The 17,379-nt window shown below is 42.5% G+C and overlaps 1 protein-coding gene across 1 annotated transcript; it reads left to right on the plus strand.

The window, feature by feature from the left end:
• The first annotated feature begins 12,636 nt into the window (after window positions 1–12,636).
• LOC127579266 (immunoglobulin lambda-1 light chain-like) lies at window positions 12,637–16,088 on the plus strand. Its single transcript, XM_052031927.1, has 3 exons — window positions 12,637–12,738; window positions 12,843–13,190; window positions 15,766–16,088. Exons 1-3 carry the CDS (start codon window positions 12,690–12,692, stop codon window positions 16,086–16,088), a joined length of 720 nt encoding a protein of 239 aa, XP_051887887.1. The 5' UTR covers window positions 12,637–12,689.
• The last annotated feature ends 1,291 nt before the right edge of the window (window positions 16,089–17,379 follow it).

Below are 17,379 nucleotides of genomic sequence, written 5' to 3' on the forward strand. Positions count from 1 at the left end.
CAACCTATTATCATGTCATTGGTAGGATATTCCAGCAATTTCCCAACAGCTGATAAAAGGTGAAATGACATTATTCCATATAGTTTCTCTCGCTCATTGCTCGAGTAGCAGTGTTATATTTGCTTCTTTTATTGATTGGCGTGGGGAAGAGTCGGGAATAAACGATCCAGTGGAGCTGTTGCCTTTTAGTTTTCCTAATTCCTCTAATGATTCGTATCTGCTCCGGTACTAGAATTCCGGTTCTTCAATAACTGCTCATCTATTTGGTTATGTTGTGAAAACATTTCCAAAATGCATATTCCTTATCTCACCTTTATTCATTCCTCATGATAGGTACTGCTGTATTTAACGGATGAGATTTATTTTTTGCCCATTTCGAGGCTTTTACAATTATATGACTTTACACTTTTTCTGCCCTTTCGAAATATTATTTTGAGAGGGACGCAGATACGATTGAGGTTCTGAATTTTGATTTCAGACCGAGTTCTGAAGCTCCTCCCAGGGGAAGTTCCCTCCTTGGACCTTCTACACAATCAGTTCCAGGGCGGATTAATTGTTTTGCTTCATGTCACTCCCAAGACAGACACATCTTCGAGACAAGAAAATGTTTTTATTCAAGCACAAGTCAGTCAACAAAATTGTTCTTTCTCACAGCAACGGAGTCCTGGCACAGCGACATTATTTTCTATTTCATCTTTATCCATGAAATGGATAACGATAAAAACTAAATCTCCTGTATGACTGCCATCTTGATCCCTCAACGGATTTAATTTGCATTTGCATACTCTGGTCACTAACCTTTGAATGAATCTTCTTTTCGATAGTTCCTTCCTCATCAGTTTGATCTTGGATTTATGGAGAATACGACCACCTATATTCGCGTCACACCTGCCAGCGATGACTCAAACACACACATGCACACACCTCCCAACAGAGGTCGTTACGCATGATGAACTTCGAGCATCATTTTACAGAGTTTGCGCATGGCTCTCGTGAACCTCTGCTTGTGGTATTTCGTCATCAAATTTTACCTTTGTGCAGAGGCAGCTCTAAAGAGAGGGAAAGTGATCCACAATTTTAAAGGTGTGTTCATGAGTTCTGATTTTTGTTGAGAGGAGGAGAGGACCACAATGTAAAGGATTGGGGTGGTGTTTTTCAGCAGAGGCAGGAACTTTCTCTCCAGGTGTTTGGGGTAAGGCCCGTCGTCCCTTATGTTTTAAAAGCGGCCAAGGGTTTTGAATTCATCCTCTCAGCCTACACGTTCAGTGCAATTGAATGACTGAAGTTGCGATAAAACTGGCTCTGGAGTGACCTTGTCTCCAAAACATTCAAGAAGGAGGCGATTGCTGCTGTTCAACTTGAATGCAGTGCTAGGTTCGAGATATTGATCAACAGGCATCATTTTCCTCAGTCTGCGCATGGCTCTACAAAAGCACTGCTTGAGGATTTTCTTCATGAGGTCTGCATTGGTTGAGAGGAGGCATGGAAAGTGATCCACAGTTTTCAAGATGTGTTCATGGATTTTGATTTTGCTGCGAAGAGGATAGTGTGAGAGTGGGAAGGGGAGGCCCTATTGTTCAGCAAGCATGGGTACATGGAGGGAAATGTTTGTGAAGTGCATTTAGATTGGGAATAAGATTGATGAGTTGACACTGTCTTACTGGACTGGGCTTTGATTAGGATCGTGATTATTATGCCAGCGTATTTCGGAAGACTTTAAAACTTCAGAAAGACTCTCCAACCGTTAGTTGTTTGATCAGGCTGATGGCTCTTGTGCGAAAACAAAAACTTCGTGAATCGATTGGTGCACTCTACATTGGTCTTAGATAGGTCACGCATTGAATGTACCTTCGAACGTATCTATCCCTGGATTCAAACTCTTCTGGGACTCTTAAAGAAGCCATTCAGCCATTGGCAGGAGATGGGTGGCTGTCCATTTCCCTCCACTGGCGGTCGCTAATCCGCTGAGGTCGTTGTACACCTTGGTACTAATGATATTGATACAAGATAGTAGGACCCTTGACGTCCAAAAAAATGAAAATAGGGAATTAAGTAGAAGTTGAAAACACACCTCAAGGATTGTAATCTCTGGAATACTCCTGGTGCCTCACAAGTGTGAGGGTTGTAATAGACGGATAGGGCAAACAATTGTGAATGAGAGCAAGTAAAGTTAAATCTGGCAGGTGAGAGGCTATAAAGAGCGACATAGAGACTGTTCAGTGCCAAATTGTTCCTGTCAGAGTGAAGAGCAACGCTGGCTGGATTGGAGAACCCTGCCTGTCGAGGGATATTCAGCCTGTGTTTAGGACAAAGAGTGAGACATAGTATATATCTGGTATAGGAAACTGAGATGAAATGAATGCCCTGTGGAGTATGAGGGCCCCAAAATTACTCTTCAGAAGGATATCAGGAAGGCAAAATGGAGACATGAGAGATTATTTGCAAATAAGATAAAGGAGAATCTTAAAAATATTCCGTAAGTACATTAAGAGTGAAAGGGTAACTCGGGAGAGAATACGTCCCCTTAAAGATCAGTGTGGTTAGGCTTCGCATTTTTGCCGTATAAACTTAAAATACTGAGAGAGATCAGGAAGTTCAGTGGAGTCATTTGATGTGAAACCAGTTTAATGGGGCCATCAGGCTCAGTTTCCTCGCATGCGACACATAAACAGTAGTTCGGCAGTGCCATCTGATCGCCCTCACTTCACCACATGCACTTCTTCACCTTGATTCACTTGCGGGATCAGTGTATCACTGGGAAAACGGTGTTTATTATCGATTAAAATTGCCCTCAAAAGGTGGTATGAACAGCTTTGAACTACTGCAATCATTCGGGGACTGATATTCTCTCAGAATTGAACATTGCAGGGTTTTGACCAAGCAACAGTGAGACCACAGCGAATTGTTTACAAGGTAGCATAGTCTCTAATTTGCAGGATCCTGCTTGCGATGGTGCGCATCTGGAGCCCTTGTCTGTCATGAAGGCGTGCCCAGGTTCAGCGTAGCTCATGCGAGCAATTTCAGTGCATTTTGTCGATACAACACATTGCAGTAGCGGGGCATCAGTGGTGAAAAGAATGAATGCTTCGAGGGTTGGATGGCTGACCAATCACGCTAACTGCTAAATAAAACTAATTCTAAGACAATTTCTGATTAACCTCACAACAAGTGTAAAATACATACACGCACACAGAACGAACTGGATACAGAAAGTCAAGGAAAAACAATACGTTACCCGCCACCCATTAACTCCGTGCAGGCACGGCTCTACGCTACGGAGAATACTAATTTAGTACGCCCTAGACCTGTTGAAGAACACACCTAACCAAGGGACTCTCTGGCGTCGTTCCACGGTTCCTCGGAGAAACAAAGAGAGCGAACCAGGCACATGTGGCTCTTTTTACAGTGCTGGAGGGCTGGGTCCAGCCCAAGTCGTTCAAGAAGGCCAATGGCCCGAAGCCATGTACAAAAGTGCTTAAAGGAGCCAATGTTCAGGTGTGCACTGATGGGTGGGATGGAGCAAAATATTGATTGACTGTGGTGTGTCTTCCGACCAGGTGGGTGCGTTGCTGTCATCCGACCAGGTAGGGGCGGTGTTGTCACGTGACAGCCACGACGCTCCAGAATACATTTACGGACCCCAGTTTGCCCCTTTCCAATATGGGAAGTATACAAGAAGGCAAGGTAAGCTTTTAGGAAATGGCCTTCAGTGCATGGGAGATAAACTAAATTTTTCATCTTTCTGAAACGTCTTTCATGAAAAGAAGTTGAGTAACATTTATTTAGTTGCGTTCAGAGAAAGAAAAGGGCATTTCATTGGAAAGAAATTGTAGTCTGAAAATGATAAACAGAGAAGAATGCAAAAGTCCGATTTCTCTAGCTGGAAATTCTGAAACTCAGCAGAACCTCCTCGGGATAAAGTAGATGCCCAATTAACCTCGCTATGAGCATAAGTTATTTATGCAGGTGGTTGCCAATCTTTAGACTTCTCACACTCAAATGTGATTGAATGGGGCATTAGCTGACAATCAACATTCTGAAACTAGCTGCAACCTAAAACTTCACAGAAATTATTTATTGATGCGAGTGTACTTACCATGTAGCTTTACAACATTTGCATTACCTAATTGTTAACTGGGAGAGGTTTTCCAAAGCGACGGAAGCAGGGATGTTGGGCGGAAGGTGACTGTAGTTCACGGCTGAGGACTGTATGAGACGTTTGCAATTTTCGTTTCAAGAAGGGTAGAGGGTATTTTTGCAAAGGATTAATCCTGGTAGTTTCTGAAACTGTTAGTGGAAATATAATGCATGTTATATCAGATAACTCTGAAGGAGGGCAGTGTGGCGTCAAAAGCTATCTATATCTATATATGTGAATGATATATAATGATCTATCTATATAGGTGAATGATCTATAAAGAAGGCATGGCAATTCAGAAAATCTGAGGCACTTGATGTGAGATGCACATATTGCAAAAGAAAGTCTGGTCATGTAAAACTGAGTTGCCTATGAAATAACTTCTCTCATAGGACAGTAAATCTCTGCAATTCTGAGCCCCAGACGTTCGTGAAGGAAAGATCATTAGTTATATTTGAGAAGGATATGGATAAACATTTGGAAAATCTTGAAATTAACGGTTACGGAGAATTGCACCGAAATGGAGTTAACGCCAACAGAAATCCGCCATGCACCTACCCCATGGGAGGGATTAAGGCTGAGCGGCAGAGTGGCCTTCGCCTATTTTCCTATATTCTTGTTATAAAATTATCAACTTGTGCCTTGTGGTGTTAAACTTTATTTCCATAATATTAGTGTCTCATAGTAACTCTTCCATCTACCCTGAAAGACAGAGTTCAAATAAAATAAAATGGATCTCTTCAGCGCAGTGGATGATTTTCAATAAATTTAAATGCTCTCCCATCAACATACTGATATTGAAACAAACCTGGCAGCACGCGTATGCAATGCTTGGTTCCATAAAGAGATAACATCATGGTAATAAGTGCCTTAGTGATTTTGTTTGATGTAAAAATATTGGCCAGTACAAAAAGCGACCAAGTAATAATACCACAGCCCAGTGATGACCCTAAATACTCTCCATGTTATCACCATTCCATATCTCAACATGGGTCACACAGTTCATGATAAAAACAGGTGGCACTTCAAACCGATGAGCCTGTTAATGAAGATCTCCGGTGTCAGCTAATTGCAAAGGTTACCATGTGTGGAGATCCCACCAATAATGCCCAATCCAGCAGGCTTTGTGTCGAGAAACTTCGGCGCAGATTCTGAGCAGTGGTATTGTAACACGTGTTGAGATCTTTTCCTTTCCTCTGTAGACTTAGTGGTTTAGAGTGGTTTTGTCGAGAGGACACAGGGAACGGCAGAGAGGATGGACAGGGGAAACCGCATTCCCCTATGGCCATTCTCCTCAGAAAAATGTATATTTTTGGATACTGTTGGGGGTTGTCTTTCAGGACACCTGCAACAGCAAGATCTGTGGCACAAAGACTGGCTCTGATGCACAGCAACCTGGAATCAATGTGAGCTGTAGGGAAAGGAGACCCAACATTTAGTGGTCAGACAGGAGATAATATGGCTGCGGGTGAGATACCAGAATGATTGTTGCCTCCCAAGTGCCAGCTTCAAGGATCTCTCCAACCGTTAAAGTACATTCTCATTGGGGATGGCGTCAGACAGTTGTCGCTGAACAGACTGGAGACACAAGAGTCTCCAGATGCCTGAATCTGCAGCATCACAAAAAACTCTCGAGGGAGTCAGTGGGTCAAGCAACATTAACTGGGGGAATGGACCGTCAACATTTAGAGTCGAGACAATTCATCTCAGCGCGGTGGGCGCCGCTGGATCGACCGCTGCCTCAGCAGCTGCACGTCGAGGCCCACGACACTGATTAAAAAGTTAATCTAAAGAGCAGTCCAGATGAAGAGTTTCGATCGAAACGACGACTGTTTATTTCCCTCCATAGATGCTACCGGAACCGCTGAGGTCGTGGCACACACTGGTGCTAAAGACATTGGTACAAGATATTATAACCGTTGAGGTCCTGCAGAGTGAATTTAGGGAATTATGTAGAAGGTGTGAAAACACCTCAAAGATTGTTATTGCTGAATTACTGCTGGTGCCACGCAAGTGTGAGGGTAGGAATAAGAAGATAGGTCAAATAATCGTGAGAGTGAGCAGGTAAGGGGACATCTGGCAAGTGGATTGCTATTAAAAGCTAGAGAGGCAGAGTTCAGGGGCAATTTTTTCCTTTTAGAGTGAAAGACAAGTCCGGCAGGGTTGGTCAAACCTGGATGATGAGGGAGATTGTCTATGATTCGGAATATGAAGTAGTCATATGTCTGGTAGGGGAAATTGAGATGAAATGAATGCTTTGAGGAGTACAAGAGATGCAGGAGTACATTTCAGAAGTAAACTAGGAAAGCGAAAAGGGGATATGAGAGATTCTTTGCAGATAAAGTAAAGCAGATTCCTAAAAGATTCGATAAGCCTATTATGAGTAAAAAGGATAACAGGGAGAGAATACGCCCCCTTAAAGATCAGTGGGTAGACCCACGGGAGGTGGGCGAGGGCTCAAATGAATACATTGTCTCTGTGTTTACCGTGAAGAAAGTCATGGAAGTTAGCGAGATCAGGGAAGAGAATAGAGATGTCCCGAAACACATTGACTTGACGAAGGAGGAGGTGCTGGCGGTCTTGTGTCGAATAAAGCTGGGAAAATCCCCGAGGCCTGACCAGTTGTATCCTGGGAAGTAGCAGAAAACAAGGAAAAAAGCCTGGGGCCCTGACAGAGACAAGTCACTTCAAAATTTTACACATTAAAATTTAATTACCGTGCATCTGCCCATTCAGTCAGTCTGTCTAAATGCCCCCCTCGTTCTTTTTACATGTCCAAACAACAGGCCACTTGTAGGCTTTGTATCTGTGCCAGGTAGAGAAAAAATACTGATAGAGATCTGTAAGTTCAGTGTTTTACGTGGACACCATGTCTACTATCCTCGAATGGAAAGATGAAACACGAGCTCAGCAGTACCATCTGCTCGCCCGGACTTCATCATGTGCACTTCTTCACCATTATACATCTGTGGGCTGAGTGAATCGCAGGGAAAGCGGTGTTTGTTGTCCTTCAAAATTCCTCTTTGAACTACTTCAATGTTTCGGGTACGAATATTCTCTCTGAATTGGACATTGCAGGGTTTAGAGCGAACAACAGTGAAACAGCGGCGAGATATCCACAAGGCAGGATAGTGTCTAATTTGCAGGACCTGCCTGTGATGGTGCGAATTTACATCCGGTGCCCTTGTCTGTCATGTTGGTGTGTCTACGTTCAGAGAAGGACGTTGAGCAATTTTAGTGCATTTTGTCGATGGTAAACATCGTAGCCGCGGTGCATCCGTGGTGAAAAGTATAAATGCTTAGGGTGATGGATGTGTGACCAATCACGCTGACTGCTAAAGAAACCTAATTCAGAGACAATTTCTGGCGAACACGTTCATGCTGGTATTGGTATTCGTTGTCATTTAAGAAGTTTTATTCTTCAAGACTTTATCTATTCCCCATTTTTGCCCGAAAACTACTCTCAACAATCGCTCCCACCTCTCCTTTGCCTGTCTTAACAGACTGCATTAATGTTCTTCTTATTATTAACTTTAGTTGACTAGGATGTAATATTTGGGAAGTTCCTGCCATCCGTCGCGATACATGTCATAGGAGCTCGAGGAGTTGGTGATGAGCGCCAGGACTATCTTCTTTTTTACTTTACTCAAAATATGTATTGATTTGTATCAGAAATCGTTTCCACTTTGAGTGGAAGTAAACCCACCTTTTCTTTACAGAAGACAAGTGCGATGTATTCATTTATCATATCGTACATTCCACATTACTGAAATAAATGGTCTCCTTAGTTTTCCAAGTCAGTTGCATTCTTTACTTATTAACTACTGTGGTTTCACAACTTTGTTTCGATCTTCACCGTTTGATTTACATTCACATTACACGGAACAGAAGTGATTAAGAATGTTTGTGGTACCTTCTTAAATAAATTATTCTTAAATCGACATCTCAGTCGCTTCTTGCAAACGGTAAGACACTTTGATCTATATTCACACTACATGGAACAGAAGGCATTGAGAATGTTTGTGGCACTTTCTGAAAGAGGTAATGATTTATTTATAAAGACAAACGCGGGGAAAAGTTAACGGGGGCAACACACACACACGCGCACCGGTGATAACGAGTGTGGAAAAATCGCAACAAGTGTTAAAATTCATACACGCCCACACAACGAGCTGGGTACAGACAATCAAGGAAAAACAATACACCACCCGGCACCCCTTGACTCAGTGCCGGCACAGCTCTGAGCTACCGGGAATACTAACTTAGGACGCCCCAAACCCTGTTGAAGTGCACGCCTCACCAAAGGTTTCTCCAGCGTCGTTCCACGGTTCCTCGGATCGAGCAAAGGGAGAGAACCAAGCACATGTGGCACTCTTTATGCTTCTGTAGGGCTGGGGGCTCCATCCCAAGTAGTTCAAAAAGGGTAATGGCCCGAGGCCATGTACAAAGGTGCTTAAAGTGGTCAATGTTCAGGTATGCACTGATGGGTGGGATGGAGCCAAACCTTGATTGACAATGGTGTGTCTTCCGGCCAGGTAGGGGTAGTGCTGTCATCTGGCCAGGTAGCGCAGAGTTGTCACGTGACAGCCACGACCCACCACAATACAATTAGGGACCCCAATTTGTCCCTATCCAATCTGAGAAGTATACAAGACGGCAAAGTAAGCTTTTAGAAAATGGCCTTCAGTGCATGGGAGATAAATTCAATTTATTCATCTTTCTGAGACTCCTTTCGCGAAAAGAAATTGACTAACATTCATTTACATGCGTTTAGAGAAAAGAGAGGGGATTTCATTGGAAATAAATCGTAGTATGAAGCGGATAGACAGGTTAAAATGCAGAAGTCCGATTTCTCTAGCTGCAGTTTCTGGAACACAGCCGCACCGCCTCGGGATGAAGTACGTGCCCAATTAACATCGCCCTGAGAAGAAATTCTTCATGCAGGTGGTTGCAAATCTTTGGACTTCTCACCCTCAAACTTGATTGGATGGGGAATTAGCTGACAATCAGTATTCTGAAACAAGCTGCAGCCTAAAATTCACAGAAATTATTTATTGATGTGAGTATCATTACCATGTAGGTTTACAATAATTGTGTTATCAAATTGTTAACAGGGCAGGGTCTTCCAAAGCGACGCAGGAAGGGATGCTGGGCGAAAGGAGACTGTGGTCAACAGCCGATGAGTGTTTGAGACGTTTGCAATTTTTGTTTCAAGAAGGACAGAGGGTATCTTTGCAAATGAGTAATCCTGGTAGCTTCTGAAAATGTTCGTGGAAGTTTAATGCATGGTATATTAGATAACTCAGAAAGAGGGCGGTGTGGCTACAGAAGTTATCTATATCTATATTTGTGAATGAAATATAATGATCTATTTATATCTGTGAATGATCTATAAAGAAGGCATGCAAATTCAGAAAATCTGAGTCACTTGATGAGAGGGGTTGGCAAATAATACTTGAAAATTATTGTTCCAAGTTGTCTACCATGCACTATGTAAGCTGTTGTTCACGTGACTTATCGGAATACAGCTGAAAATGTTAATAACATGCTCATTTCATAAGGTGCACCAGAAGATTGGAAAAAAGCAAAGATGACATGGCTACAAAACGACGGCAGATGCCGGAATCTGGAGCAAAGCAAAAACAAACGTTTGGAAGAATCCAATGGGTTGGCAACATCTATGAGGGAAAGGAAAGATAGACAATTCAGATCGAAACTCTGCATCAAGCTGAGGCCACACATGGGATTGTGTGCACAGTTTTAGTCTCCATATCAAAATGAAAGGATATAGTAGCACTGGAAGCTGTCCGAACAGATTCGCCAAGCTGACTCCAGAAATGAGAGGGTGTTCCTGTCAAAGAGGATAATTAATATTGCTTGTATTCTTTGGAGTACAGAAGACTGAGAATAACCTTATTCAAACACGTAAGATCCCAAGCGGGTTTATCAGAGTAGATGTTGAGCTGTTTCCAGTGGTGGGAGAGTCACTAACAAGGAAGCATATTGCAAAAGAAGGGCTGGTCATGTAAAACTGAGGTGCGTATCAAATACCTTCACTCATAGGACAGCAAATCTCTGCTATTCTAAGCCCCAGAGGTTCGGGAAGGAAAGATCATTAGTTATATCGAAGGTGGATATGGATTATCATTTGCAAAATTTTGGAATTGCCAGTTACGGAGAGCTTGCAGCGAAATGGAGTTAACGCCAACATAGCTCTGCCATGAGCATATTGCATGGGAGGAGGTAATGTAGAGCGGCGAAGTGGCCTACTCATATTTGGCTGTACTCTTGTAATAAAATGATCAGAGCCGGTGCCTTGTGGTGTTAAACTTTATTTCCATAATATTAGAGTCAGTGCTAAATAACTTTTGCAGTTATCCTGAAAGACAGAGTTCAAATAAAATAAAATGGATTTCCACAAAGCATCGGATCATTTTAGAAATTTGAAATGCTCTCCCATCAACATATTGAGATTGAAACAAACCTAGCAGCACATGTATGCAATTCTTGGTTCAATAAAGTGAAAACATCATGGCAATATGTGCCTTAGTGATTTTGTTTGACGGATCAATATTGGCCAGCAGAAAAAACGACCAAGTAATAATACCACTCCTCAGTGATGACCCTAAAATATCCTCCACGTTATCACCATTCCATATCCCAACATGGATCACACAATTCATGATTAAAAACAGGTTGCACTTCAAACCAATGAGCCTGTGAATGAAGCTCTCCGGAGTCAGCTAATTGCAAAGGTCACCACGTGTGGAGATCCCACCAATAATGCCCATTCCAGCAGGAGTGCAAGGCAGAGTGAGAGAGGCTGCTGTGAGGTTGAAGCCTTGTGATCTCTCCTAACCGTTAATGTACATTCGCCACTCTCTGACTGAAGAAATTCCTCCTCATTTCTGCTGTAAAGTTACGTCCTGTTCTGAGGCTGTGCCCTCTGGTCCTAGACTCTCCCACTACTGGAAGCATCCTCTCCCCGCCCACTGTATCATGACCTTTCAATATTCGGTAGGTTTCAATGAGATCCCAGCGAGTACAGGCCCAGAGCTATCAAACGTTCCTCATACGTTAACCCTTTCATTTCCGGATCATTCTTGTGAACCTCCTCTGGACCCTATCCAATGCCAGCATATCCTTACTCGGATATGGTGGCTAAAACTTCTCACAATACTCCAAATGTGGTATGACCAACGACCAACGCCCTCTAAAGCCTCAGCATTGCATCCTTGCTTTTATAGTGCTTCCAAATGGTACGAAGGTTTGAAATTATATTAACATCCTTGAAAAAGTAGCACCGTTTTACTTTGTGATTTGTTATTCCTGGGTGTGATAGATGCCTCACGCATACACAATTTAAAACCTGGCAACAGGACGTAGCAGCCACATGTAGGAAATCCGAAGAATTTCTGAATAATACTGCCGGAACTCTTATACTGATAGTTAATCAAAAAGTAGGAAATTATTGCCTTATAAGTTCGGAATCTGAGCACAGCACGCAGATGCGTTTGCATGGTATATTTCTGGTCATTGAGTCAGGGCTATTTTTGAATGTTCTGCTAGTGCTATATATTCAATATGTGCAAATTACATGAAATATTAGTACCTCATATATCAATAACTTCATGCTGGTCGTACAAAACAACGATACTATATACGGATGCGATGAACTGTTTAAAGCAGAGTACCAGGCTTTATTCCAATATCCCGACTAACAGTGGAATATTTTGATTTTATTCCGTCGTCTAAAATATACGTTACCACGCCGGCGTCGGTTAAGCTCACTTTCGTCTTCACTGAAGTCAAATGCAATGGCAAGATATATGAACTTTTTCCAAGCACCAGCGCTGCTCGCGTATATTGGACAAAGGTTTGCTGCGCATTCCAACACCACACTCAAAACAGACAATGTACATCGCTGCAATTGTCTTCCTAAGCATGAGTTCAAAAGTAATTTGCAGTGAACTGTCCCATGAGCCTGATGCTTTTATGAAGTCAGCATGGGAAGCAATAGGCCAAATGCAGGAAAATCGGATTAATATTGTGAGCATTTGGTCGACATGGACATGATGACTCGCGGGGTCTGTTTCTGTGCTGGTTAACACTACAATTCTAAATATCAGATAAGCAATCAGCAATGATGGCTCGTGCAATGTACGAATCATCATAGTCATAAAATCTGCTTTTTCTGCTATCGACTAAATAGTTTCCGAATAAACTCATCGAAAACTTAGCTGGCATTTGAGCACTGTGAAAATGAGTGTAAAAGGATGTAAAATAAAGCGGCTTTTGTTCTTGTTTCTTATTTCTTTTCAAGTTTAAGAATACATCGAAGTAATCAGAAATACCGAACTCGAAACCAATCCTGGCTCGAATGGGGCAACAGGGAGAAACGAGGAACTTCTGATTGGCCCCAAGGAGCATTATAATTTGCATTAATAAAGTGACACCTCGTCACACAATTCATAAGCGAGTTTGAAACAAGTTCAGAAGCCACTTCACCCGGACACTGCTGCCCTGCCTGAACTCCAGTCGGTCATTTGCAATGTCTTATTGGATCCGTGTAGCCAGTGCGCTCCTTTTTTTCGTGACTTGTGAGTATTTTACTTGAATCGATATTAGATTTCTTCTCAAGTACGATTCGGTGGGTCGTTTCCATTACAGATAATTATTCTCAGTATGCTGCCTATTTTTCCAGATTTAAGCGCAGAAGTCACAGTAACTCAGCCGCTTTCGAGGTCCATCACTCCGGGGCAGAACTTACAATTAAGTTGTACCATGGCTGGCGCCAGTTTGGGGAATGACAACGTTTACTGGTATCAGCAGATTCCTGGAAATACTCCTCGGCTTTTAGTCTATTATTGGTCCAGCAAGAGCAGCCCTGGACGAGGTCCGGGAGTTTCAGAAAGGTTCTCCGGCTCGGTGTCAGGCAACACGGGAACTTTCACAATATCCAACGTTCAACCAGAGGATGCTGCGGACTATTACTGCGCCATGTGGAAAAACGGTTTAATATTCGGAAAAGGAACGAGGGTGGCTGTTGGCAGTAAGTAAAATATGTTCTTTCTAAGTCATTGTGTGGTCTTCTAAAACATGGTGAAAACAATTATTTGAGCGAACTTTAAATCAGCTGAGCACACACATCCTTAATTACTTGATCACAATCAAGTGCTCCTGCTCTAATCCTCATCGCCAAAACCAGCCCTACCGTCAACTCACTTCCTGCGTACGCTATTGGCCCTCCTGTTCGAACGGTTCAACAGAGCAATTGGAATTGAAAGCTCACAGTTTCCTGCGAGCTTTTGTGAAATACCAATCAATTTCTAGAAATAAAATTAACACCCAGACAACATGTAGCTACATTTGAATTACCCTTTTGTTCGTTTGGTTAGAACTGTGTTATGTCGTGTTGCAGAATTTACAGCGATACTCAAAATCGATTCCAGAGGCTATTCGGAGATATCCTCAGGTCATGCATCATGCATGTCTCACTTTGAGGCGAGTTCATTTTCAGTGTTCTTGTATTTCTCCAGAACACAGTAAAGCCTTTTACACCCTTTAGGGTCTCATTTCCATTTCTTGTCGAAAAATTAGAATTAATTTAGCTATTTACGGGGGTCATTGGCCCTAATCTAAATGTGATGATGTTCTGCAGCGGCACGTTAAATCCAGTCACGTGATACACGCTGATCCTTGAAGCAATTATCACGCTTCGGCTGTAACAGCCACCACCCCGTCCCCCAATCCCTGCCGCCCCGCAGATTAGTAGATCCCGTGGTCGTACAATTCAAAAACCCAATTGGCATGAAAACTGTCTGCTTCTGATGAACCATTGTAGCATAGCAATCAACCCAACAGGAGTCTTTGGAACCGAGAGAAATCGAATGGATGAAGAAACGGAGCGACTGAGGATAACCCTTCAACCAAGTGGTCGTTTTCACATAATTAATACTTAGCATCTGCAGAGTTTGAAATAAGGTTACCAGTTCAGGTCCACGACACTTCAGAGATGGCCTGTTACAGACTTTTTTTCTCTATCTACAGACGCTGTCTAAACTGTTAGGTAATCCCACGATTTTCAGTTTTTTATTTCAGGTTCCAGTATTTGCGTTTTTTTTCACTCGCTTTTCAAACAGGATTTTATTCTTTACGACAGGCTAATCCGTTGAATGTTATTTTGTTCAGCAGCTGAAGTTTACTCTGAACAATCTAATCGCTTTAATAAATTATGAAACGATTCTACCGCATTACGTTACTAATTTGAAGCATCAGAACCAACTTTAGCTTCAATGTCCTTTCGAAGATAACTTCGGCCAGCAACAAGATCTGATAGCTTTCGAATACTAAAGGCAGCAACAGAAGGTTTGCAGTCCCCTGCAGTCGTGATTCTATGCATCTTACCATTCATAGTTTTATATATCTACATGAATATACCGCTCTGTTCTTCTTGAACTTTAGTGTTCCCGAATTTTGTGACCGATGTTTTCCCATCTTTCATCGCAATCCATGTCCACTTACGATCGCTGTCTATTTAAAGCGATATTTGAAAATTTTTGGTAATATGTTATTTGCCATGCAGACGGGGTACGATGTGAAATGAAAGCGTTCTCACAGTTAACTTGCATGGAAGATAGTGACACTGGTGAAATATGTTGATAAAGGAATCGTGGGTGGGGGGCAGTTGATACAATAAGGTAGGGAAATACAAAAATAAATTGCGTGGTTAACAGAAGTTCAGCACCACCTCGAATTAAAACAGTTGTTATTCCGTTTGATATATTTCAAAATGAACTATTTCCTTCTTCACATTTTGAAAGATGAATATTTTTCAGTTGAATTCCAAAATTGTCAGATCGGTTGGCTATTAAAAGCGTGGAACAACATGTCCAAAAGGCGGATGAGGTTAAATCTAATATAGGTAATTGAAAGTGATGTAACCTTCTGCTCAGATCCTCGGGGTAACGGTGCAGAGCTGCTGCCTCATGGCTCCAAGGACCCGAGACAGGATTGGGTCCCGACCTCGGGTACTGTCTGTGTGGTGTTTGTACGTTTTTCCCGTCATTGCCTCGATTTCCTCCCATATCCCAAAGATGTGCTGGCAGGTTAATTGGAGACTCTGAATTACCCCTTACTGTAGGTAAGTGATGAAGAAAACAAGGGAATGTTGGTAGTCATAGGAGAGAATAGACTACAGGGAAATATTGTAGGGTCGGAATTGAACTGATGGAATTGTCTGCTGCGAGCTGGTACGATCTAATGGGACGAATTTCAACTTGCATCATAGTAAGTAAAGAAGTCCAGTGTTGCGTCCAAGTTTTCTGCGTGCTAGAGCTAGGGAAACCGAGAGCAATCATATCCTAATAATCATGCGATACACAAATCACGTCAACCTCTCCTGTTCGTGAACTATGTGAATTGGCAAAAGCAAGTTTTCAGTGTTATATTTTTGGATTTATCCCAACATCGTCAATGCAAATTCTTGTATGGCCGAACAGCTAGTGTGGATTAATTATTCTGAAACGAGTTGAAGTAAAGGCGTTCTGATTACTACATTGAATTTGTTAGTGCAATGCGGAAGCAGTTCTTCAACCCTTACTTAACTGCGACCGTTTTTTAAACAGATCCTCGGCCTCCAGCCATATCGGTTCTGCCGCCTTCAGCGGACGAAGTCAAGGTGAAAGGCACCGCCACCTTGGTGTGTTTGGTGAACGGGTTTAATCCGGGCGCTGTGGATATTGAGTGGACTGTGGACGGCAGCGCGAGAAGGGATGGCGTTGTGACCAGCCGGGTCCAGCAGGAGACGGACAACACGTTCAGTACGAGCAGTTACCTGACTCTGCAAGCCTCCGACTGGAGCTCACATGAGTTTTACTCCTGTGTGGTTAAACACGAGACTCAAGCAAACCCGGTTCGGGCAAACATCGTGAGATCCGGCTGTATTTGATGTCGCAAATTTATCAGCTAAGCTGAGAAAGTTTGTTTTCGATGATTCGTTTCTTTTATTCTTCGGAGTGTTAATTACAAGTAGCCTTTGCAGTTGAAGCTTCATTTTTTACAATGTGTTCACTTTAAAAGCTGTTATGTCGACAGAATGTCAGTATTGACTGAAGAATCCAGTTTAATTATGATTAGTTTGGTGCATCCAATAATGTAACTAAGACCAAGATGTGGCTATTGTATCCTCAGTACTTTTTGTATTCGTCCAATAGAGTCAATAAATTAATCTCAAATGCAATGCCATTTCCTTTTCTTTCCGATGGAAAAAGAAACTGACCGGGAATATGAGAAGTGTTGATGCTCCCACCCCACTTTTCTCTGTGCAACTGACTTCCTCCCAATTTCGATCACGTATCATAATCCTATAACTGTAGTGAGCCTCAGCTATTTGTCATATTGTACAGCTCGGCTCTGTAGGCACCAGGGAAATGCAGCGGAAGCATTTGGCGATGTCAATGATTGCGCAAAACCGGTTTGATAGTTGCCATGACAACATCTTTTGCATCGAGGCAGGTGAAACACCGAGTGTACCATGCACCAGACACGTGGACTCAACAGGAAGTAGAACTGCAAACATTCTTCTCTCCTGTACACTCTTCCACTATATTAGAGATTCACGCGCACCACACATTGCCAAACAAACCCCAAATAAAGTTTTGAACTGAGTTTCAGTTACCTGCTAGTTGTCATTTTAAAATTATCAGGTTGTTCATTGACAATTACCAATGAGCCTCGACTCAGCAAAACAAAACTCTCGATGAATTTGCCAGGAAAGTGTCAATTGACCCAGTGAACTGGTTTAATTTAAATAACAGAGGTAGGCATCACAGAAGGTACACCAGGAACAGCATAATTTCTCAAAAACTCAGTAAGCACAGTGAACGGAGGAAAGCGACGTACAACTTGTGTGCACAAGATCAAAATTATTTTTTGCACTGTGGTCACAAGCTCGATTGATCATTGAACTGAGCGATCGCCTCCACTCTACCTGGCGATAAAGTTACTCCGCGCACCTTAAATTAACGATACCTTGCTTGCCAACTTTAAGTTGCACAGAGATTAACATCTCTCGAACTACCTATTATTTTCACAGTCCAGGGGTCTCATATGTTGGGGCTGAGAAGGGTGGAGTGGGGTGAAGTTCACCATTAGCTGGCAGAATCGAGGATGCTATGAATTTCTAGCACTATGTTAAAAAGGACATGCATATAATGGAATCACATCTGTAATTGTCGAAT

This window comes from Pristis pectinata, chromosome 17 (genome assembly GCF_009764475.1).
Source record: "Pristis pectinata isolate sPriPec2 chromosome 17, sPriPec2.1.pri, whole genome shotgun sequence".
Taxonomy (NCBI): domain Eukaryota; kingdom Metazoa; phylum Chordata; class Chondrichthyes; order Rhinopristiformes; family Pristidae; genus Pristis; species Pristis pectinata.